Source organism: Schistocerca serialis, chromosome 6, assembly GCF_023864345.2.
Source record: "Schistocerca serialis cubense isolate TAMUIC-IGC-003099 chromosome 6, iqSchSeri2.2, whole genome shotgun sequence".
Classification (NCBI taxonomy): Eukaryota; Metazoa; Arthropoda; class Insecta; order Orthoptera; family Acrididae; genus Schistocerca; species Schistocerca serialis.
In genome coordinates, this window is record NC_064643.1 from 169,248,966 (window position 1) to 169,273,286 (window position 24,321).

Below are 24,321 nucleotides of genomic sequence, written 5' to 3' on the forward strand. Positions count from 1 at the left end.
CCAAGACGGGTCCTGGTACTGAGACTGCGAACAGTTCAATAATTTTCTCCTTATCTTTTTTTCTAAAGACAAAAAAGAGAAAAGCATTTCAGGTGAACTTTTAAATGAAGGAAGCGTGAATTTCCAGAGTTGGGTATTTTATTTAGCACGTCCATGTGTCCTAAATATGATTATAACTTCCCATTTATCTTTTGCTCCTTTGAACTCTTTTTGCTGCATTGTCTCCCATTAAGTCATTATAGATACACCATATTTGCTCTTTGTTGTCTCACCCAAGAATAACACCCCAAGTCTTCTCCCCTGCATTCTTTTTAATACAAGCAATTACCAGCAGATGAATAACGAATACTGCATAGACATACTTAAAGATCCACAAATTCCACTAACTTTTCAGTGTTTGCTCTTTTTGTAGTTTTAATACAAACCCTCACACTTGTACCAAAACTAGAAAATAATAAGCTTGAAGCTTAGCTGTAAGCCACGCATTTGTTGGTTTTGCGTTTTCTATTCTGCAGTTCTCAGTATCTTAGCAAAAGTAATAAGATGGTGTTGTACAATGGTAAATTTAGAGATAAGCTTTGTTGGTTTCATAATGTAAACACATTTGATTATTCTTGGGATTTTGAATAGAGATTGAATAGTTAATGTATCAGAGCATATGCTGCTGCGTACATGTAGTTAATTCTTTAGAGTGTGTGTGGTTTTCTTATTTCTTCACCTCCTTTCTTGGCTCTGAGGCAGCTGTCGTATTATTTAGTCTGCTTCTGAAGTGAGAAAAAGTAATTTGATATAAGGTATCTTTTGGTTACGACTGAAGCATTCAATCTTCACAACCATGTACTCATGGTAAAATGTGGCTTGATAATAAAGAAACAATAGTTTGTCGACTTCACGACTATTGCTTATGAGTTTTTACTTTATTATTTTTGTATCCAGGCCCATGTAAGGAAGAGGTAGGGCCGAAAATTATGGGAACCTATATTACTCACTCTTTGTGGCAGTCTCATGTGTTACTACAATGTACTTCAGCATCCATTTGTGTTAAAATTGCCTACTGACCTCTTCACAAATTTCTTCACTCTTTAAAGACTTCCCAGTGCCTTTCTACATTATTGGCTCATATATGCCCAATTTGTGCCTTATTTGTTCCACTATCCAGCTTCTGTCCTCCCATCCCCAAATACTCCATTCTTCATGTCACCTCCTCCTGCTTTCCAAGAAGCATAATCATAGATGAAACGAAGATACTAAGCTGATGCAGCTTTGTAAGTCTAAACTCCCTAAACTGTACAACATCCCTTTTATTCTCAGAGCTTGAAAGCTGTCGAAGGTTCTTAAAACAAAATAAACTTTGTTGTGATCCACACATTGTTTTCCTTTGAGGTGGCATTCACACTAGTGTAATACATATTTGACACAGAGATTAATAAACACATGTATATTACAATCCGATCACATTCAGCAAAGTTAAAAGTGAGAAAACTTGTTAGCAAGAAGATTTGACATGCAAGTAAAGCATTTATGTGATGTTCAAAATTTAGTAAATCGTCTTAACACAAATTGCCACAGTCAGTTGGAATATTGATTATGTGCATAAATTAGGAAGACAGATTCAAAAAATCTATCATGAGAATAGATTCAAAGAAACAGAGAAAACATAAAATATTTCCAGCTATTCTGTAGAGGCAAGTCCCCCAAATGTCTGCAAATTTGAAGCATCATAAAAGACATCTTATTGACGTGCTTAGGAAGGCTGTTGTAAGTATCTTAATCTTCAGTTTAATGGTTATTTTTATAAAAGTACATAAAGGCCGATTAGACCCGTATTAAGTTGCCTTGTAAAGGTAAAGATATATTCAAATTTGTTACAAACTAACCACATCATTGTTGGTTTAATGGTCATGTTATCTGTAACAGTGCAATAACAGTAGTTACAAGTTAAGAACATTCTATTTTCTAGATGAACTGCACCTTCACATATGGATAGCCACATATGCATGGTAAAAATTTAAGGATTTTGATATCATTATTTTTATTTAATAAAATTGCAGCCAAATAGCCATATACAGTTACTTTGCTTAACAATTTACATTTTTGCATATTTTATCGATTTCACTCTTTTTTACTGCACAGTTCTATGTGATATTGTAGACAGGGTTCGTTACACGGTTCACATACACATGTTGTGGTTGGGTCGTGATAAGTTTTGTTTTTGAAAATTAGATGATGAAAGCCGTGAATAGAAAGTCTAGTTACGACATGTCGCAGCTCGAAGTTTGGTGCTGTCCATGAGCGGTTCGTCATTGCTTCGGTGCCATATTTTTTCTCATTTGTCCTCCATGATCTTCAGTTGCTTTCTGGAAGCCCTGGTGTGTGGCATCATATATCGAAGTTTGATGTCTTCAATTATGAATGTCTCTCTCGCTAGCAGGTACACTAGTCTAGACCTTGTTGTCTTTGAGAGACCCAGTGCTCTTTTTAGATAAGTCGATTTTACCTTATCTAGCGTTTCTAGATTTTTTTCTGTCAGGTGGTCCCATATCACCTCCATCCCATAGGCCAGGATTGGCAAGATTTTTGCGTTGAATAATTTCATGTCTATCTCTAGACTGAGTAGGCGGATGTTTTTGATGTCCTGTATTGCTATTATTGCTTGGGCTGCAGATTCTGTTGTATGTTTTGTGAAGCATTTGGCTGTTGGTTGCAATGTCGTCCTTAGGTATTTAAAGACTGATGAGATTTTTATTTTTTGTCCTCTGATGTTAATTTCTGCATTCTTGGGTGTTCTGCCTCCTTTTCTGAAAATTACCATTTCTGTCTTTGTTATGTTTATGTGTAGTTTGTGCTCACTGCACCATTTGTCTATTTTCTCAGTGATTTTCTGCACTTTCTGTACGTCTGTTGAACATACGGCTATGTCGTCAGTGTATGCATATACATATACATCATCTTCATTTTCTCCAATTCGGAGTACTTCTTCAGTGGCAAGAATGTACAGCAAAGGGTGGTCCCATATAACCTCCATCCCATAGGCCAGGATTGGCAAGATTTTTGCGTTGAATAATTTCATGTCTATCTCTAGACTGAGTAGGCGGATGTTTTTGATGTCCTGTATTGCCATTATTGCTTGGGCTGCAGATTCTGTTGTATGTTTTGTGAAGCATTTGGCTGTTGGTTGCAATGTCGTCCTTAGGTATTTAAAGACTGATGAGATTTTTATTTTTTGTCCTCTGATGTTAATTTCTGCATTCTTGGGTGTTCTGCCTCCTTTTCTGAAAATTACCATTTCTGTCTTTGTTATGTTTATGTGTAGTTTGTGCTCACTGCACCATTTGTCTATTTTCTCAGTGATTTTCTGCACTTTCTGTACGTCTGTTGAACATACGGCTATGTCGTCAGTGTATGCATATACATATACATCATCTTCATTTTCTCCAATTCGGAGTACTTCTTCAGTGGCAAGAATGTACAGCAAAGGGTGGTCCCATATAACCTCCATCCCATAGGCCAGGATTGGCAAGATTTTTGCGTTGAATAATTTCATGTCTATCTCTAGACTGAGTAGGCGGATGTTTTTGATGTCCTGTATTGCCATTATTGCTTGGGCTGCAGATTCTGTTGTATGTTTTGTGAAGCATTTGGCTGTTGGTTGCAATGTCGTCCTTAGGTATTTAAAGACTGATGAGATTTTTATTTTTTGTCCTCTGATGTTAATTTCTGCATTCTTAGGTGTTCTGCCTCCTTTTCTGAAAATTACCATTTCTGTCTTTGTTATGTTTATGTGTAGTTTGTGCTCACTGCACCATTTGTCTATTTTCTCAGTGATTTTCTGCACTTTCTGTACGTCTGTTGAACATACGGCTATGTCGTCAGTGTATGCATATACATATACATCATCTTCATTTTCTCCAATTCGGAGTACTTCTTCAGTGGCAAGAATGTACAGCAAAGGGCTCATTGGGTCACCCTGTAAGACTCCGTTTGATTGCAGAATGAGGATTTGATATTATAAGACCTGCAATGCACACATGATTAAAAGATGTTCAGGTTGAACTAAAGGCCAGAAATTGCAACACCCTGCCCCCTTCCTCCTCCAGACGGCAAAAGTATTATTGTGGAGTTTTAGTTCACTGCAGTCACTTGGGATACTGAAACAGATACAGTTATTAGTACATGAAAGTATTCTAACAACAGCATGTGAAACAATGGTCCAAAGTAGATTGCCTCCAGGGGAAGAGAAATAAAGTATGTTTGATGAAATTAACCACATTACAGTACAGAGGGAATGCTTAAGAGAAAAGGTTATATGGTACAAATTTTATTTACAGTGCTTGTCCCACTTTGTTATCCAGTGTAGAAAGCAGTCTGTCCACTGGTGATGAAATGTTAGTTGCCAGTTGGGGCAGGACTGTGATACAAGATCTTCAGTAGAGGACTGCACAGCTTTTCTATTTGAGTATGATGGATTTGATGTGTAATTCGACAAAGTGGACTCGATGCATAATTCAACAAAGCATGGGAAATGTCACTGTAACAGCTCCTGAATTTCCTCAGTTGTTTTGCTTCAATAGCAGGTGTGATGGGGCTCATTAGGATTCTCTATGGAACAGTATGCCTGAATGGTAAAACATGTATTTTCTGACAGAGCATATACAATGGTAGAACATTTAAGCTGTGTAACAACTCATGAGGTATGCAGCTTTCAGTATGTAAAACTCACTGCAGAGGAAAGTATTTAAACATGTTCTGCAAATGGGAAACAAATTTTCACTTGTCTGTGGAATGTAGAAATATCCATGTCTTGCCCTAATTAACAGTAGGTCAAATAAAAATCTAAACATTTCCACTAACCGTTATTCTGAAGACAGTATCAGTACTGCCGAGAAATAATTACGTATCCCCTCCCCTATCACTATAACAACACTGCCCACTAATCTATGTAATTGGATAAGAAAGAAAATATGTGGTCAACACATTGACTGCTGCATACTTAGCGATGGATATTTCATACCAGGCACAAGGTATGAAGTTCCTGTTATGGTCACAGGTGACCATACAGCAGTAAGTGTTTTAACCACTTTATTGTGACCTTGAAAAGAAGTACATTAGCATTACATCACCATCAGATGCTGGAGAGCCATAATACATACTTTCCTGTGCAGATACCACACAGCAAGTGTGTTCAACATTCTTAAGAATTCTATGCCATTTGGACTTCGGAAGTATTTACCCAACAACAGTTCAGATCTGCACTGCTTGTGGAGTCATTTTTCTATGTTGTGGCCTTCAGTCCAGAGACTGGTTTGATGCAGCTCTCCATGCTACTCTCTCCTGTGCAAGCTTCTTCATCTCCCAGTACCTACTGCAACGTACATCCTTCTGAATCTGCTTAGTGTATTCATCTCTTGTTCTCCCTCTGCGGTTTTTACCCTCCACGCTGCCCTCCAATACTAAATTGGTGATCCCTTGATGCCTCAGAACATGTCCTACCAACCAATCCCTTCTTCTAGTCAAGTACCCCCTCATTAGTTATGTGATCTACCCATCTAATCTTCAGCATTCTTCTGTTCCACTACATTTTGAAAGCTTGTATTCTCTTCTTGTCTAAACTATTTATCGTACATGTTTCACTTCCACACATGGCTACACTCCATACAAATACTTTCAGAAAGGACTTCCTGACACTTTAAATCTATACTCAATATTAACAAATTTCTCTTCTTCTGAAGCTCTTTCCTTGCCACTGCCAGTCCACATTTTATATCCGCCCTACTTCGGCCATCATCAGTTATTTTGCTCCCCAAATAGCAAAACTCGTGTACTACTTTCAGTGTCTCATTTCCTTAATCTAATTCCCTCAGCATCACCCCATTTAATTCAACTACATTCCATTATCATTGTTTTGCTTTTGTTAATGTTCATCTTATATCCTCCTTTCAAGACACTGTCCATTTCGTTCAACTGCTCTTCCAGGTCCTTTGCTGTCTCTGACAGAATTACAATATCATCAGCAAACCACAAAGTTTTTATTTCTTCTTTATGGACTTTAATTCTTACTCCAAATTTTATTTCCTCTATATTAAGCTGATAACTACTTCCAAATCTATTCCTTTCCATGTTCAACACAAGTCAGAATAAAGTATGCAGTATTCCTTTTACCCGCGTTACAATACTATCTGATTCCATGTAAGTTAGAATAACTACAAAATTGAGCTGCTTTACCTGGTTTTTATTTGCGGGTTAAAGGCGAGATTTCAAACTAGTTTCCTCTATAAAAAATTGCAGGACAACCGCATGACAGCATCTAAATTGTAGCTCAATGTATATGGCTTTAAGATATTTGCTTTGAACGCAGAAACATTTTCAAAGACTTATTGGCAATAGCCACACAAGTACACACACTGAGGCAACAAAAGTCGTGTGTGACTTCCTTGTGCCCAGTCTAGTGCAGTAACTTGACGTGGCACAGACTCAACAAGTCATTGGAAGTCCCTTGCAGAAATATTTTATTTGCAAAATTGTTGCCGGTGCAAGATGTTGTGCACAAACTGACTTCTCGATTACACCCCATAAATTTTTGATGGGAATCAATGTCGCGCAATCTAGATGGCCAAATCATTTGCTCAAATTGCCTAGTATGTTCTTCAAGCTAATTGTGGCCCAGCGGCAGGGCACACAGTCATCCATAAAAATGGCTGCAAATGGTCTGCAGTTAGCCTAACAACCATTTTCTTTCAGTCAATGTAAACATTGCCCACACGATTATGGAGCCAACATCAGCTTACACAGTGCCTTGTTGTCAACTTAGATTCACAGTTTCTGTGCTGCACTCAGAACCCTACCATCAGTTCTTACCAACTGAAACTGGGACCCATCTGACCAGGCCAATGTTGTCTAGGGTCCGACTGATATGGTCCCGACCCCTAGAGAGGTACTGCAGGCGATGTCACATGTCAGCTGCCATAGCCATTAATGCCAAATTTCACCACACTGTCTTAACAGATACATTTGTCGGACGTCCCACATTGATTTCTGCTTGTCCATTAGCACGGATAATTCTACACAAATGCCGCTGCTCTTGGTAGAAAAGTGGAGACTGCCACTGTGTTGTCCACAGTGAGAGGTACTGCCTTAAATTTGGTGGTCTCGGCACACTCTTTACACTTGGATCTCAGAATATTGAAGTCCCTAATGATTTCCAAAATGGAATGTCCCAAGCAGGTAGCTTCAACTTCTATTCCACATTCAAAGTCTGTTAATTCCTGTCGTGCAGCCATAATTAAATCGGAGACCTTTTCACATTATCACCCGAGTACACGTGGCAGCTCTGCCAATGCAGTAGCCTTTTATACATAGTGTACACAATACTACCACCATCTGTATATGTGCATATTGCTATCCCACACCACGACTTTTGTCACCTCAGTGTAATATTTTCACATTGAGTTTACAGTGTGACAAATACAGAGTTTGTCATCACCTTGCTTGGCTGATGCACATTCCTTATATAAAATTGTGTTGGTAGTTCCCGTGGTTTTGAAAGATGGGTAAAGATACTTTCAGGATCATGATCAGCTGTGCTGCACCCCTTTTGGAACTACAAACTCCCCTCAATAGATATGTCTTTGCAATGTAGAAATGGGCAGTTTAGTTCATCTTTGGAAACTAGTTAACTGAGGAATGGTTCTTTTTGGGATGCTTTTATTTTTACTTGTTCATCAAGTCTTCTTTTTACCTAATAATGTGATACAGTATGGATTTTAAAAAGTCAGAATATAAAACTAGAAGTCCTGTACTCAATAACATGAAAATACCAAGAATCTGCAGGGATAACTCACTTTAGTTTTTCTGTGAATGATGGGTAGTTTTCAGATTTTATAACAAATGGTTCTCAAGTACACTTATACATTTTGCCTTACTTTCGGCCAAATGACCTGTTTTAGTTGCGTGCGTACGCACGCGCCCACACGCACACTAACTCACGGCCACTGTTGCTTTAAAAGAAAGCCTTTTGTCAGAGAGCTCAGATGCATAGCTGTTTTTGTTGTACCTGTCTACAGCTCAGTGCCTCCTTAATATGGTGAATAGCATCTATCTTTTTCATGATATTAGATTGAAAGCTCTTTCTTTGAAGGCAGAATGTACAAGTGTTCCGAGTACGGTTTATTGTGAGATCTGAAAGCTCTCTACCATTCGCCCCAAAACTATGATGAGTTACCCTGCAGATTCCGGGTATGGTCATGTTATTGGGCTGTCCCTCTTTGATTTTCTTCACACTAATAGGATATGAAACTCAATATACAGGGTGTCTTACATAAGTTGTCAGGCACATTTTCTCTAGTGTTGCAACAAATATTTGGAACTTCATTTTTACATTATGAAGCTGGAGTCAGCCCAAATAAATAGTGCTCATCAAGTCTTTCACGTGATGCACAGTGTCTGTGGAAAGCAGAATTTTATGTGCCCATTCGAAAGAGTGGTCCTAGATTAGCCTAGTCTGATATTCATTTCATTGATATATAAGGGACAAGAACAACCAGTACCCCAGCAGACAGCACTGCCCTGGACCGCATTGTTTTACTGTCCCTGTTAATATATACTGATTTGTGCAGCTGATGAGTCGTAGGAGATACACCTTTTTGTGTGTGTGTGTGTGAGAGAGAGAGAGAGAGAGAGAGAGAGAGAGAGAGAGAGAGAATCAATCATCTTTGAAGATTCCCTGTTAAATGCAAAATATTTTCACCTCATCAACATAGCCGGAGGTAGATGATCACATGAAAACGTGAGTATTCACAATAAATTAAAATTTGGTACAAAAACATATAATTCTTAAACATAAAATACTGTTTTTTCAGTAATACTGATGTAACAATATAATTCAATACTTGTTAATAACTATAGAGTCTAAAATAGCGAATTAACTTTTACCAAAATTTCTGCACTACAGTGTGTTAGCTGTAGGACGGCAGAGTTGTGAGGGTAGAGGAGGAAGCAAGCACTGGTTGGCGAGGGGCGAGGAGCCGTTGGGGGGAACACGGCACGCCTACCAGTTGCAGTGCTGGCACTACAAATTGTAGTTTACGCACTTGGCTACCAGTGATGAAGTTGAAGTTGATGGAATGGAATTGTTTTATATAACACAGCTCCATAATCTTCAAATGAGAATTTTACAAGTTATAAAAGCCATGTACAGCATTCCAAAAGAACTAAAAAGGATTTCGGTGGGTGGGGTGGGGGGGGGGGGGGGGGGGAGGTACGAACACAATAAATGAAAGGAACTATAACTGACTGAAGAACGGTGCAGCTGGAACAAGAGACCACCTGGGTGGCAGTGGTTGTTGTGGGGATGGGGAAGGGAGGTGACTGACCTAAGGAGACCAATGAAATGAGTCTGGGGTGGAAATTAGGAACGGCTGAACAGATACAAGACCAAACGGAAAGGAATAAAGAACTACTGTTCCTTAATCCTTCCTTTTGGTTTGCTGAACCATTCCTTCGTGATAGACCCACATATGTTGCTATGTTAGAGGACTGTGCATCTCTCTGTGGCCCTGATGTTCCATTACTATATACATTGTGTAATTCTAAGTGGCAAATCATGCCTTTGTTGTCATCGCCCGCCCCCCCCCCCCCCCCTCTCTCTCTCTGATAGCCTGTACCTTTTGTAGAATATTGCAACAGTCATCATCTCCCTATCCTGTGAAACGTAACACACACCATTATTTTTGTATTCATATATCCACGGAATTACTTACGATGGGATAAATGGAACAGATGAAAGATCAGACCATTTAGAATAAAACAAGCAAAAACATCTTGAAACTACAAAATTCAGTTCAGCGGAAAAAGCTATTCAGTCCACAACAGTGAATCAAATTTAATTTAGTTGCACATGTGAGATATTAAGTGTCTCATACAAGGAAAATACCATTTTTATGTTAACCATATGTGCACTTTTTGAAACAATTTTGTTATTACATGAGTGCCTACACTTACAACTACATTGCAAGAATTTTCACAAATATTTAGTCACTTATTATAATGTACAACCAACATCTGAATGTCATTGTCATAAAAGTCTGCTGCCTGATAAACTAAATGGCTGTTTACAGTAATAATCATAGTACTAACCACCTGAATACTTTTCAAGTGCAGATACATTTGGTTATTACTAGGTGGAGAGTTATATGGAGGGTAATCAAGATGTCCCCAGCCATATGAGGACCCCGCTAGTAAGGAAACCCCACCCAACACACAGTGCACATAATTTTTTACGCAACTTTCTGCAGTCATGTGGAATGCCTCTAACTTAAAGCACTGTTCGTTTGTATCTGGCACACCATAAGCTACCCATGGTTATTTCTAGTGACAATTTGGCTGAAAAATTAGTGACTGTATCATTAAAAACTCAAAACACTGATTATTTTATTGGTTTTAGTACTTCAGTCAGCATTTGCAGTATCCTGTCTCAGTACAACTTCTGCTAGTACTGTACAAGTTTTGTAAACATTTCTTCAAGCCAGAGGGAATTAATTAGATAAGGCCAAAATTGTTAAGTGTCTGTTTTCTTAAACTTTTTCATCAGCTTTCTTCAATGATGACAGACAATTGCCCAGTTCATTGACATTAGGACAACCATCTTTAATTGCACATAACCCATTTACTTACCATTTCATTGTTTGTAGTGTTTCCTCCATAAACTTCACCACCAAACTGCCAATGAACTTCAATTGCTTTTATACACCAAAAACAAATCACAGTGCATATTTCCAACAAAGCAGGATTTTCAGACTTTTTTAAATAAGCACAAACAAATGTAAACACAGTTGAATTCTTCCATTATGCCATATGTGGGTAGCCAATATATACAGTACTCAGTATGGATTGCTGATAGTACCTGCTGTATTTAAAAATTACATGCCTCATATTAGCTCCTTGCACACTGATGAGCCAAAACATTATGACCACCTGCTTAATAGTTTATTTGTCCATCTTTGGAATGAAATACATCACTGATTCTGCATATAAGGGATTCAACAGTTTGTTGGTAGGTTTGAGAAGGTATGTGGCATTAGATGTCTACGCACAGGTAATGTAATTCATGTAAATAACAGGCAGCCGCTGACTTAGCATACATGGGGATGACACCCAATAGCAACCCAGATGGGTTCCATAGGATTTACATCAGGTGAACTTGGCCACCGAGACAGCAATGTCAGTTCACTAAAATGCTCTTCAAACCACTGAAGCACGATTCTGGTTCCAAGACATGGACAATTATACACAAAAGAAGAAGGAAGAGTGGTTTTAATCTCCCATTGACACCAAGGTCATTAAAGACGGGGCACAAGCTTGGATTGTGTCAAGGATGGGAAAGGAAAACAACTGTGCCCTATCAAAGGAACCATTTCAGCATTCACTTGAAGCGATTTTGGGAAATCATAGAATACCTAAATCTGGATGATCGGACATAGGTTTGAATCATCGTCCTCCTGAATGCGAGTCTAGTGCATCAGGGAAAACATCCAGTATGAAGGGAAACAAGTAGTTTGCAGCTGTCAGCATGTCTTTGATTACTAGCACAGGTCCCATTCAAGCACAGAAGAATGTCTCTCACAGCATGATACTTTTCCCATCAGTCTGCATCCATGGTACACTGCACATTTCGAGCCGCCATTCACCTCAATGACCTCATTTGTGGAGATGACAATTGACCTAGTGTAGCAAAAATGAGAATCACCCAAGGAGACAATACTTTTCCACTGATTGACGGTTGAATCCCAATGGTTCTGTGCCCACTGCAATCTTACTGACAACGTTGTTGGGTCAACTGGTGAACACGTAGGGGTAATTTGCTGCAGATGAACAGTGTGCTCTGAAACACTTGTGTGTGCACCAGCATTTTACTCTTTCCGTAGAGATGCCACAAATCACCATCTATCCTACTTTACAGAGCAGACAAGCCTCCAAACCCCGTGTTCTGTGAAGAGTTTTGACGTCTAACCATTTAGCGCCTAGTGGTAGTTTCACCGCCCTCCTACCTCTTTCCATAGATGCTCATAACAGTAGCACGTGAACATTTGACCAGTTTCGCCATTTTCGAGATACTCATTCACAGGCTCTGAGTAATAATCAATCTGCCCTTTGTCAAAGTTGCTTATGTCAATGGATTTCCCCATTTGCAGCCCATATCTTAGCTAGGGTGATCCCACATCTGTGTCTGCTCCACTTAAATACTTCTGCTACCATGTCACGTCCCCACAATGCCACCAGGCAGCATCCAACGTCACGGTGGTCAGTGGTCATAATGTTTTGACTTATCAGTGTATCATGCAATACTGTCGTTTCCTGTATTTTCTCTGCACCCTCGTTCTCAAACCACCCGTTCAGCACACACAATACATTGTCAAATGGGGCATAATTGGTTAATACAGTGGAATGGAGGGAGCAGCATTTGAATCTGTCCAGTAATATGGATTTATTTGGCCATGGTTTACCTAAACTGATAAAGGTGATTACTGGGTTGGATCCTTTGGAAGAGGTACTGACAACATGCAGTCCTCATCCTTGTCCTAGCCAAGCTTTTGCTGTCTCAGGTTCTCATAACCACTTTCAAACCTAATCCTCCTTCCTTCTTACGATGAACTTATACAGAATGACACTTGTTTGGGGGGGAAAAACCATTTTGGCCAGAATAAACTTAAAAGATTAAAGAACATAAACAATAAAATAACTTCATCTTGGAACTTTTCTCCCACCATTCTTTTCTTAACAAAGATAGCAGTAACTAATTTATTTCAGCACCAAGTACAAAACAATGTACAAAAATATATCATCATTTGAACAGTCGCACTTCTGGTATGGATGTTCTTTAAAAGTAGAGAAAATGTTTAAAAAACTTCTATTACACAATACTCGGTTCCAGTGGTCACTGCATTTGATTAAGTACGTGATAAAATGGGTTTCTTCCACTGTTCACTACACATGAAATAAATACACAACAAATTTCATTAATTTAATATACAAAAACTTCAACAAGACATTTACTTAAAACTGCCACTTGGGCTATCACTTGAAAAATAACTGTAAAAAGTGTACAAAACAAAATGTCTGATTTTCTCCTCATGAGATGAATAAAAACACCTTCTAAATGGTGCTGTGTGCAGCACAGGTTTTTATGTGTAGCAGCACATTTTATCATCAATTTAGTTGCTGAACTTCATAAAATTCACTCCTGAAAATGAAAATACATTTGGATGAAAGTCAATTTTGTAAATATTAAATTATTGTGCAACATAACATTGATAATAAATGTGATGGACTGTAACTATGATAATACAATTACCTCATTCCGCCTTCGCTGGAACAATGTAATATTCTCACTTGTCACTGTTTTTATGTATTGGTCTTTAAGTTTAGTTAAACTTTCAAATGCTTCTTGAAGTCTTTGATTTCCATCCATTTCTAACAAAAGCACATCTATCAGATGAATAGGAACATATGTTGGAAATGGAGCATCACGAAGTGTGTGCTTCATGCCAAATCTGTGGTGGCTGACACCCATAGCTGTCTGCAAATATTTTTCAGCCAAAGCAGCAGCATTCTCAAACTGACCATAACGTAAAAGTAGTCGAAGGTATTCCGTGGGGTTATACTGACAGTAGTAATCCTGAATCCAGTGAGGTATTTGCATATCAAGTAGCAATAATCTTTCAGCAATAGCCTGAAAATAAAATTATCAACTTAAAAAGCACACAGAGAGAATAACATGGGGCAAGAAAGAGAAATGGAAAAATAATCACTCAGCTACTTAAAAATTACAGAGTTGGACGAATATTTCACAAAGAGAGCAAAGACATACAAGTTACTCAGTGATATAATTTCTTTATTAAATGGTTGTAATTACTAGATAAAATTGTCCCGTTCTTGGGGCCTGAGTAATCTCCCTTTTTATCGTCCACAATCCAATTCTTTTCCCTCCCTAACAAAGGGACTAAGGTTCAAAAGCCAAGATACTGTCAGACTTTTATGCATCAATCAGCAGTGCTACATATTTCACCTCCTGAAGGTAAGTACTAACCAGCCATTCCATCTCATTGTGACATATTGATTAATTAAGGGAAAATTATACTGCTGAATAATTTCATACAGTGGAAGAATTTTGAGTGTCAGTTGACACGATTTGTGTGGTAATACACCACTGTCGGTTTGTGTGACCAGCTCTGTCTTCAATAAATCTACCATCCAGAGATTTTAATCTCAACGCAAAGTATCAAAAAACAATCAGAGCCAACTTATAAGAAAGATGCCAGGGCTTGTTCAGTTGTTTTTCTTTTGGTGACCATGTCACAACAAGGCTGGTTTCTAACTGTTAATTTAAGTTTCCCCTAATTTTAATTAAACTGCCACCAACTGAGTAAGGAAAATGATAACAGAAAAGAGTTGAAGCTGTTATATCTGTTTTAGCTGCAAAAATGAGCACCTACTTAATACATCATATGATTCTGGAGGTTAAAAACAGTACTCCAAACAGTAATAATTTAAAATTTCCCTTTGGTGTTTAGTACAGGTTATATCGCAATATGCCTAATTCTGGATCCTGGTCTTAACATTATTGTAATGGAAAACCTCAAAGAACATACACATACTTTTTCATCACAACTGCAAGTATTTTAAAAACTCAAGGAAGTACTCAGTTTGTTAATAAGACTAGTAAAATCATTATTTTCATATGTCGTAGGTCAATACATTTTGTCCATTTTTTCCACTGAGACGATCCAAACCTGTAATTTTTTTGTTGCGAAACATGAAGGAGCAGACTTACAAACAATCTTGACTAAACTCTAGAGGAATCCCTTTCAGCAATAAACTGCCCTAAACAAAGACTTATTTTTGCACTGATTATCAATTTGAAAGCAACACAACCCTTCTGTTACAAAAGGCCATACGACAGACTAAACTAATATTTACATTATGTGATTGCACAACATTAGTCAAACATAACTACAAAATTTCAATGCTATGGTGACCTGTGTTTTCACCATACCATCATATGTAGGTTGCTAAAAAAGTGTTCCATGTTTTGACAAGTGGTAGTATGGATCAAAATTTTTTTAAAAAAGTCTTAAAAAGTGGACTCTAAAATGCATACCTTAAGAGCTTTGAGCACTTCTTCATCTTCACTACTGTGAAACACATCTCTTCTACTGAACAAGCACTCATAGCTCTTACTATATGCATTTTGGGGCCCATGTTTACTGCACATACCATCTCTTCAAATACGGAATACTTTTTAACAGCCTGTTTTTTTTTATATTAAAGGAAAGCGCTGTATGGAAAATTTACGATTCCCAAGATGCATCACATAATGGAACTGATCAAAAGCAAACCTTTCACTATACATAGTACTTGTCAATACATTAAAAGAAATGGCTTATTCAACACAAAGGAAATGGATTATTCAATCCACATCATAAATTTACTGTAGGACATAGACAAGTTCGAAATTATAATTTTGCATTCTTGACAGTTTTAACGATACCAATAAAGTAATGTAGAACACTTATATAAATACTGTGTGAAAGGGTATTAATGTTGCTGTTTTTCAAAGAACTTAATTATTCCTCATTACTGGATTAACCTCCATTTGAAGTGATCATGATTAAAATTGTTAATTATGTACTTAAAAAACACAAAAATACATTATCAATAAGAAACTCATTATGATAAAGAACTTCAGTGATAGACACACTATCTCTTTTGTTCTCAGTTAGTTATGACAAGCTGCTGGTGTATGTAGTTGGCAGGAGTTCTGAGTTTCAGACATACCTGAATATTGGAAATGTGATGTCTCACAATGAAGAGAATTGAACAATATGTGAAAAATAAAATGCCTGCATCAATTTGTTTCAAGGTGCACATTTCAGACCAAACCCTGAATATAAACAGAAACATTTTTCTACTTGATCCAACAAGGACATCAAAGTACATTGAATAAAGACAATAAATTAGGTAATGAAAATTACTACATTAATTTCTATTATAATCTTCATTTTGCAAATAATTCAACCCCAAGCCATGTTTGTTTTCAGTGGCAGAACATATCATGCAAACAAATGCAAAGAAGTAATTTGCAAAGTTTGTTATAAATATAAATGTTGTTGTTGTTGTTGTCTTCAGTCCTGAGACTGGTTTGATGCAGCTCTCCATGCTACTCTATCCTGTGCAAGCTGCTTCATCTCCCAGTATGTACTGCAGCCTACATCCTTCTGAATCTGCTTAGTGTATTCATCTCTAGGTCTCCCTCTACGATTTTTACCCTCCACACTGCCTTCCAATGCTAAATTTGTGATCCCTTGATGCCTCAGAACATGTCCTACCAACCGATCCCTTCTTCTAGTCAAGTTATTCCACAAACTCCTCCTCTCCCCAATTCTATTCAATACATCCTCATTATTTATGTGATCTACCCATCTAATCTTCAGCATTCTTCTGTAGCACCACATTTCGAAAGCTTCTATTCTCTTCTTGTCCAAACTATTTACCATCCATGTTTCACTTCCATACATGGCTACACTCCATACAAATACTTTCAAAAACGACTTCCTGACAGTTAAATCCATACTCGATGTTAACAAATTTCTCTTCTTCAGAAATGCTTTTCTTGCCATTGCCAGTCTACATTTTATATCCTCTCTACTTCGACCATCATCTGTTATTTTGCTCCCCAAATAGCAAAACTCCTTTACTACTTTAAGTGTGTCATTTCCTAATCGAATTCCCTCAGCATCACCTGATTTAATTCAACTACATCCCATTATCCTCGTTTTGCTTTTGTTGATGTTCATCTTATACCCCCCTTTCAAGACACTGTCCATTCCGTTCAACTGCTCTTCCAAGTCCTTTGCTGCCTCTGACAGAATTACAATGTCATCGGCGAACCTCAAATTTTTATTTGTTCTCCATGGATTGTAATACCTACTCCGAATTTGTCTTTTGTTTCCTTTCCTGCTTGCTCAATATACAGATTGAATAACATTGGGGAGAGGCTACAACCCTGTCTCACTCCCTTCCCAACTACTGCTTCCCTTTCGTGGCCCTCGACTCTTATAACCGCCGTCTGGTTTCTGTACAAATTGTAAATAGCCTTTCCCTCCCTGTATTTTACCCCTGCCACCTTCAGAATTTGAAAGAGAGTATTCCAGTCAACATTGTCAAAAGCTTTCTCTAAGTCTGCAAATGCTATAAACATAGGTTTGCCTTTTCTTAATCTAGCCCCCCCCCCCCCCCCCCCCCAATGAACCATAGACCTTGCCGTTGGTGGGGAGGCTTGTGTGCCTCAGTGATACACATTGCCGTACTGTAGGTGCAACCACAACAGAGGGGTATCTGTTGAGAGGCCAGACAAACGTGTGGTTCCTGAAGAGGGGCAGCAGCCTTTTCAGTAGTTGCAGGGGCAACAGTCTGGATGATTGACTGATCTGGCCTTGTAATACTAACCAAAAGGGCCTTGCTCTGCTGGTACTGCGAACGGCTGAAAGCAAGGGGAAACTACAGCCGTAATTTTTCCTGAGGGCATGCAGCTTTACTGTATGATTAAATGATGATGGCGTCCTCTTGGGTAAAATATTCCGGAGGTAAAATAGTCCCCCATTCGGATCTCCGGGCGGGGACTACTCAAGAGGATGTCGTTATCAGGAGAAAGAAAACTGGCATTCTACGGATCAGTGTGTGGAATGTCAGATCCCTTAATTGGGCAGGTAGGTTAGAAAATTTAAAAAGAGAAATGGATAGGATACAGTTAGATATAGTGGGAATTAGCAAAGTTCAGTGGCAGGAGGAACAAGGCTTTTGGCCAGGTGAATACAGGGTTATAAACACAAAATCAAATAGGGGTAATGCAGGAGTAGGTTTAATAATGAATAAAAAAAATAGGAGTGCGGGTAGCTACTACAAACAGCATAGTGAACGCATTATTGTGGCCAAGATAGACACGAAGCCCACGCCTACTACAGTAGTAAAAGTTTATATGCCAAATAGCTTTGCAGGTGACGAAGAAATGGAAGAAATGTATGATGAGATAAAAGAAATTATTCAGATAGTGAAGGGAGACGAAAATTTAATAGTCGTGGGTGACTGGAATTCGATAGTAGGAAAAGGAAGAGCAGGAAATGTAGTAGGCGAATATGAATTGGGGGTAAGAAATGAAAGAGGAAGCCGCCTGGTAGAATTTTGCAAAGAGCATAACATAGTCATAGCCAACACTTGGTTCAAGAATCATAAAAGAAGGTTGTATACATGGATGAACCCTAGAGATACTAGAAGATATCAGATAGATTATATAATGGTAAGACAGAGATTTAGGAACCAGGTTTTAAATTGTAAGACATTTCCAGGGGCAGATGTGGATTCTGACCACAATCTATTGGTTATGAACTGCAGATTGAAACTGAAGAAACTGCAAAAAGGCGGGAATTTAAGGAGATGGGACCTGGATAAACTGAAAGAACCAGAGGTTGTACAGAGTTTCAGGGAGAGCATAAGGGAACAATTGACAAGAATGGACAGTAGAAGAAGAATAGGTAGCTTTGAGGGATGAAGTAGTGAAGGCAGCAGAGGATCAAGTAGGTAAAAAGACGAGGGCTAGTAGAAATCCTTGGGTGACAGAAGAAATATTGAATTTAATTGATGAAAGAAGAAAATATAAAAATGCAGTAAATGAAGCAGGCAAAAAGGAATACAAACATAAAATTAAATACCACAATGAAAAATGCTCCTGCCATATCACAAAATATGTCCTTGTCAGAGTTAGGGATGTAAAAGAAGTATTTTGCTAACGTGGCTGCTTCAAAGACATTTAAATCAAAACATCTTGAGATATTCCCACTTTGTTACTTGTCAGTGTTACTACCCATGTCACACAATATACTGTATCACGTCAAGTAAAGTAACATGACATGTAGTATTATGTAACACATGCCATCACGTCATCCAACATGGTATTTGTCATGTCATGCATATGATACAATGTGTCAATAAAGTTTAGGATGCATGCATCACCACTCTAGGATATTTCCTATTGTAGATGCATCCCACTCTCTGAAAGCACATAATTTTTGTTTTGTTTGTTGTTACACTTCTCACCATACATGTAACAGTGGATGGGTTTGGGGGAGAAATGGTGCCCCACGGGGAAAAAAATCAAAACCCTCCCCCACCCAGAAATAAAAAAAAAAGGTCTTTACATCTCCCCGGGAACAAATCCACCCCCACAAATATTTTTTTAGCTATTACATGTATGGTCTTCAGCCATATGATATTATATATTGTTTACTATGATTGGCAAATCATCTGATTTTTGACACAGGATCAGGGACTTCAAGCTTATAGACTGCCAGATGCTGGTGTGCCAAACCTTGCAGCTAAGAGAGCCCACTCTGCTGGGGAAGTAGAGTGTACAGGATGGCAGCCAGTTAAGTAATATTTTAGGGAACTAGTTTAAGAAATTTATTTCAAAGGCCCAGTGGAATCTTTACAAGTTTTCTCCCAGAGTAATTCATGCCGTGTCTACGTGACACAAGTCACTTGCCTTTCAAAACTGAAGCAGTTCTGTCCAGTTAAAGCTGCTGACAGGAGACGCCCTGAGCCCTCTGCTGAAACGGCTCGCGAATTCACGCAATTGGTTTTAGCCAACAGCGTGCGTGGGATACCGATCATGTGAGTGGACACTGGAGTGGTCTGCAGCACAGAACACAGTTGCCCCTCTCTCTTGTAATCCAGACCTCGAGCAGAACAGACGTATTTTTGGAAGGCAGAGCCTCTGGCTTGCTTTTCACGACCGGCCACCAACGTGAGTTAACATGAACCGCTTCCCCTTCTGTTGCCCATTTTAATTGTTCGACCTCCTAGACTGGCCCAAACCCGCTAACTTCCGACCCTAGGCGTGCCATTTGTACTCCGCATATTGAAATATATACTCTTTATTGTACTTAATTTCCTGTTTTGTCATTTAAAGGCAGCCCTGGATGCCCACTATCAAAGCCTGACCACTTGACCTCTGGCACACTGCTGTCACAAGGCAGATTTAACAACCTTCTTCCCCCTTCCCTGTCATTTTATACATTAACATTGGTGTCAGAAGTTTCTCTCCCCATCCTCAAACCATGTACTCTTCCACAATTTGTGTCAGAAGTGGGATGTAACAATTATATACCCCCCTTCCCGACACGAACTCTATTACAAGGGGTTAACTCATGAAAATGTGCAAATATGTCAATAAGTTTTGATTGAAATGTTTTTGAAGCTGGCAGATAAGTCGAAAAGCAAGTTCCATTCTTAACTCTGCCCAGGACGTATTCACCTTTTTTGTGATACGATAGGAGCATTTTTCATTTTGGTTCCCAACTTTTACTCTATCATAATGTTGAAATCAGACAGCCACAGCTTGGCAACTGATGTAGATATTGTTGTGGATTGGCCAGACAGCCAACCCACTATGAGAGGAAGCCGAAAGGCACGCGTTTTAGCTCACGCAGGCTGGTGTGAGGTCTGGAACAGGTCAAGGAAATGAGACTAACAAAAAACGTACGTAGCTGCTGGAATACTTAACTTTAATCCATAAGTGGTGAACATCGCTCTTGACGGTACATGTTTTACAGCATCAATAGTAACTGGTAATGGCGCTTTGCTAGGTCGTAGCAAATGACGTAGCTGAAGGCTATGCTAACTATAGTCTCGGCAAATGAGAGCGTAATTTGTCAGTGGACCATCGCTAGCAAAGTCGGCTGTACAACTGGGGCGAGTGCCAGGAAGTCTCTCTAGACCTGCCGTGTGGCGGCGCTCGGTCTGCAATCACTGACAGTGGCGACACGCGGGTCCGACGTATACTACCGGACCGCGGCCGATTTAAAGGCTACCATCTAGCAAGTGTGGTGTCTGGCGGTGACACCACAGATATTTGACGACTTGTGTTATGACTGATCCTGTATAGGCTTTTTTATGTCTAAATCAAACAATGGAAATATCAACAATGCAGGAAAAGACAGACTGTTACTTATCATAAAGAAAAGTTAAGTTGCAGACATGCACAATTATTGTCTTTCAAACCACGTCACTTATGACGTGGCAAGAGATAAAGCTTTCACAAAACAACAGGACACTTCTTGCACAAGTTTTAAATCCAAAGTGGCATGGGTATGTGATTTCTGCACATAAAATTTGAATGAAGCTAGATTTTTGGAAGCAAGTTTTCAATTTTTTACATATTTGGTTCAGTTTAAACTGCCTCCATGCATTCAATTCATGCAAGATTGAATTTTACATGTTTCATTTAGCTAGACTTTTAAAATTAATCAATTTGCACAATTTGTCGAGGTTCCAACTCTGGTTCGTCGTTCAAAAATTGTTTAATTCTCTGTAACATAGTTACAGTAAGACTGATGTTTGAATGGCTAAACAAATGGCCACTGGTCCAGGCTTAACCAAAAACTTTTTCTTCCTTGTTCCTAGCTTAAACGGAAACCAAGGACCCTTACCACCCCCCCCCCCCCCCTTTCCAACTACGATTCTGTGCATGGCCTTTTCAGTCATATTTGTTACAGTACTTCTATGCAGTAATGACTGGATATGAGAAGTTTTATAGGGTTATTTGGGGGAAGAGACCAAACAGTGAGGTCATCGGATTAGGGAAGGACGGGGAATGAAGTCGGCCGCACCCTTTCAAAGGAACCATCCCGGCGTATGCCTGGAGCGATTTAGGGAAATCACAGAAAACCTAAATCAGGGTGGCCGACGTGGGATTGAACCGTCATCCTCCTGAATGCAAGTCCAGTGTGCTAACCACGAGAAGTCTGAATCATCACTTGACTTTCATGAGAAGTCTCCTGTGTCAGGAAGGCACCTACAATGTTAAGGAGATTTGACTACAAAACTGTTCAGTAAATATTTTTCAGCAGAGGAAAAATTTGTCCTTTCTCTCTGTCTTTCTAATACAAACACATACTGAAGTTTTTCCATGGTACCTTACCGAAAGTGTAAATTTAATAGTGTGGCTCAGAACCTGGTGGAGTCGTTCCTCATTGACACAATTCAGGTGGCCTGAGTGCCAATTTTCTTAGCTGTAATTGTTCTTATATCTTAGGGGTGTGCGTGTGTGTGTGGTGATTGTTCTTGATGAGAAAATGGAAAGGGTGAAACCCAGTTGTGCCACACAGCCAAATCTCTTTGAAGCACTAAGGTGGACCACTGAGCTTAATGTCACCATGAGACAAACAACTCTCCACTAACACGTGAAATACAGGAAGGCACCACTAACACGTGAAATACAGGAAAGGCAACTCCTCACCGAAGAAAACTGGTACATGGCATAAACATGTAACAGAAAACAGTTAACACTAGTTTTCAAGATCTTGCTCTTTATCTAGTGAGGGTACACACATTCAAACACGCAAATACTAACATGTACACACCCGTGGTAGAAGCAAAACTGATTACTGAATATAAATTATTGAAAGCAGCTGCTTGGTTAGATGGAGGTGGGAAGGACATAGAAAATGGTGTCTGAGGCAAGATGGGGGCAGCAGGATAGTGAGACGCAAATCTTCTGCCAGATGACACAGCAGCTGCACAAGATGAAAGGAGTTCAGAGAGTAGAGCACAAAAGGGATTAAGAGAGAGGAGGAAAGGAGGGTGTGGAGGAAAGGAGACAAAGGCAGTCATGAAAAGGGAGACAGAGAGGGGGAAGAGTAAGGGAGAGGGATGGAAAAAATGGGAAGGGGTAGGGGAGGAAGAGGGGGAGGGGGAAAGGTAAGGGAGAGAGCCCAGATTGACCCGTTTTGTTTTGCTTTAGGGTACAAAAACAACTAGGGTCATACACGTCCTTATCAAAAGTACAGAACATGAAGACAAAGACAGGAGTTAAAAACAATTACACGTTAATCTATATCAACAGAAGAGAAGACCACTAAAATGAGGGACATGGAGTTAGGTCTATAAATTACACCATGGAAAAACGGAGGTCCTAAACAAAAGATTAAAAGCCATTCACCATATTGCTACCAGGGATAAAAAGTAAAACGCAGCCAACAGCCTCCGCGTCGTTCACTAATACGGCCAATAACTCAGATGGCAAACACAAATGAGAACGTAAGTTGTTAAAAAAAGGGCATACCATTAAAGGTTGAGGGCAATGAGCACAAAGTGGTGGGGGAGCAACATTTTAACAAATGGTGATTGCTAAGACAGTGCCCAATATGCAACCCATCTAAAATGATCTCCTCATGTGGAGAGCCTGAGACGAGGTTGACCAAGCCACTGGGAGAGGCTTGATCCCATGAAGGGAGGACCAATGGCGATGCCAAAGTGACATCACCTGCTGACAGACAGCAACACAGAGATCATCAGAGGGAATGTAAGAACTAGCAGGTTGCAGTATGAGGACTGCAGCCTTAGCAGCAGCGTCAGCGGCCTCATTTCCTGTCAGACCGACATGACCAGGAACCCGTATAAACATCACAGTGGCTCCATGAAGAGTGAGCAAGTGACACCTTTCCTGGACCCATTGCACTAAGGGAGTGACGGTGTACAGCACACAGAGGCTTTGGAGGGCACTGAGTCGGAGCAGATGACGCAATTGAAAAGCTTGCTTCGCTGGATGTACTGCATGGCCTGATACAGGGTGAAGAGGTCTGCTGCAAATACTGAGACGATACCGAACCATGATGGTGCCAATGACAAAGGCACACCCAACACCATGGTCAGTCAGAGAAGCATCAGTGAACATAAAGGGTACTATCACAAAGTTGCATACGAAGTTAGTCAAAATGAAGGCAGTAGATCAAGATTGGAGAAATGTCCTTAGGAAGCAAATGGAGGCCAAGGTGAACACCGGCAGCTGCATGAAGCCAAGGTGGTGAAGGGTTCACACTCATTGGGAAAGTGGCATGTAGTTACCACAGTCAAGAGCAGAAAGCGAATTCCAAGAGGTAACAGAGAAGAGGAATGCTCCCCTACTGGCAATCAGAGGAGTCAACAAAGAAGGAGACATAGGATGGGTGGCAATGCATGGCAGACAAATGGCATGTACACTACTGGCCATTAAAATTGCTACACCAAGAAGAAATGCAGGTGATAAACAGGTATTCATTGGACAAATATATTATACTTGAACTGACATTTTCATGCAATTTGGATGCATAGATCCTGCATGGCGTACCCCCCTCAACCCACCGATTCCATATTCCGCTAACAGTCATTGGATCTCGACCAGCGCGAGCAGCAATGTCACAATAACGATAAACCGCAATCGCAATAGGCTAAATCTGA

At 39.5% G+C, this 24,321-nt stretch overlaps 1 protein-coding gene across 1 annotated transcript in view; it reads right to left on the bottom strand.

The window, feature by feature from the left end:
- Positions 1–12,734: 12,734 nt before the first annotated feature.
- LOC126483946 (nuclear pore complex protein Nup160 homolog) overlaps positions 12,735–24,321 on the bottom strand; it is a 91,246-nt gene continuing 79,659 nt past the window's right edge. The window contains exons 4-5 of the mRNA XM_050107233.1: positions 13,346–13,723; positions 12,735–13,234 (exon numbers count right to left, since the gene is read on the bottom strand). Coding sequence (XP_049963190.1) covers positions 13,229–13,234; positions 13,346–13,723 — 384 coding nt within the window. The 3' untranslated portion in view covers positions 12,735–13,228. The remainder of the gene's footprint in view (positions 13,235–13,345; positions 13,724–24,321) is intronic.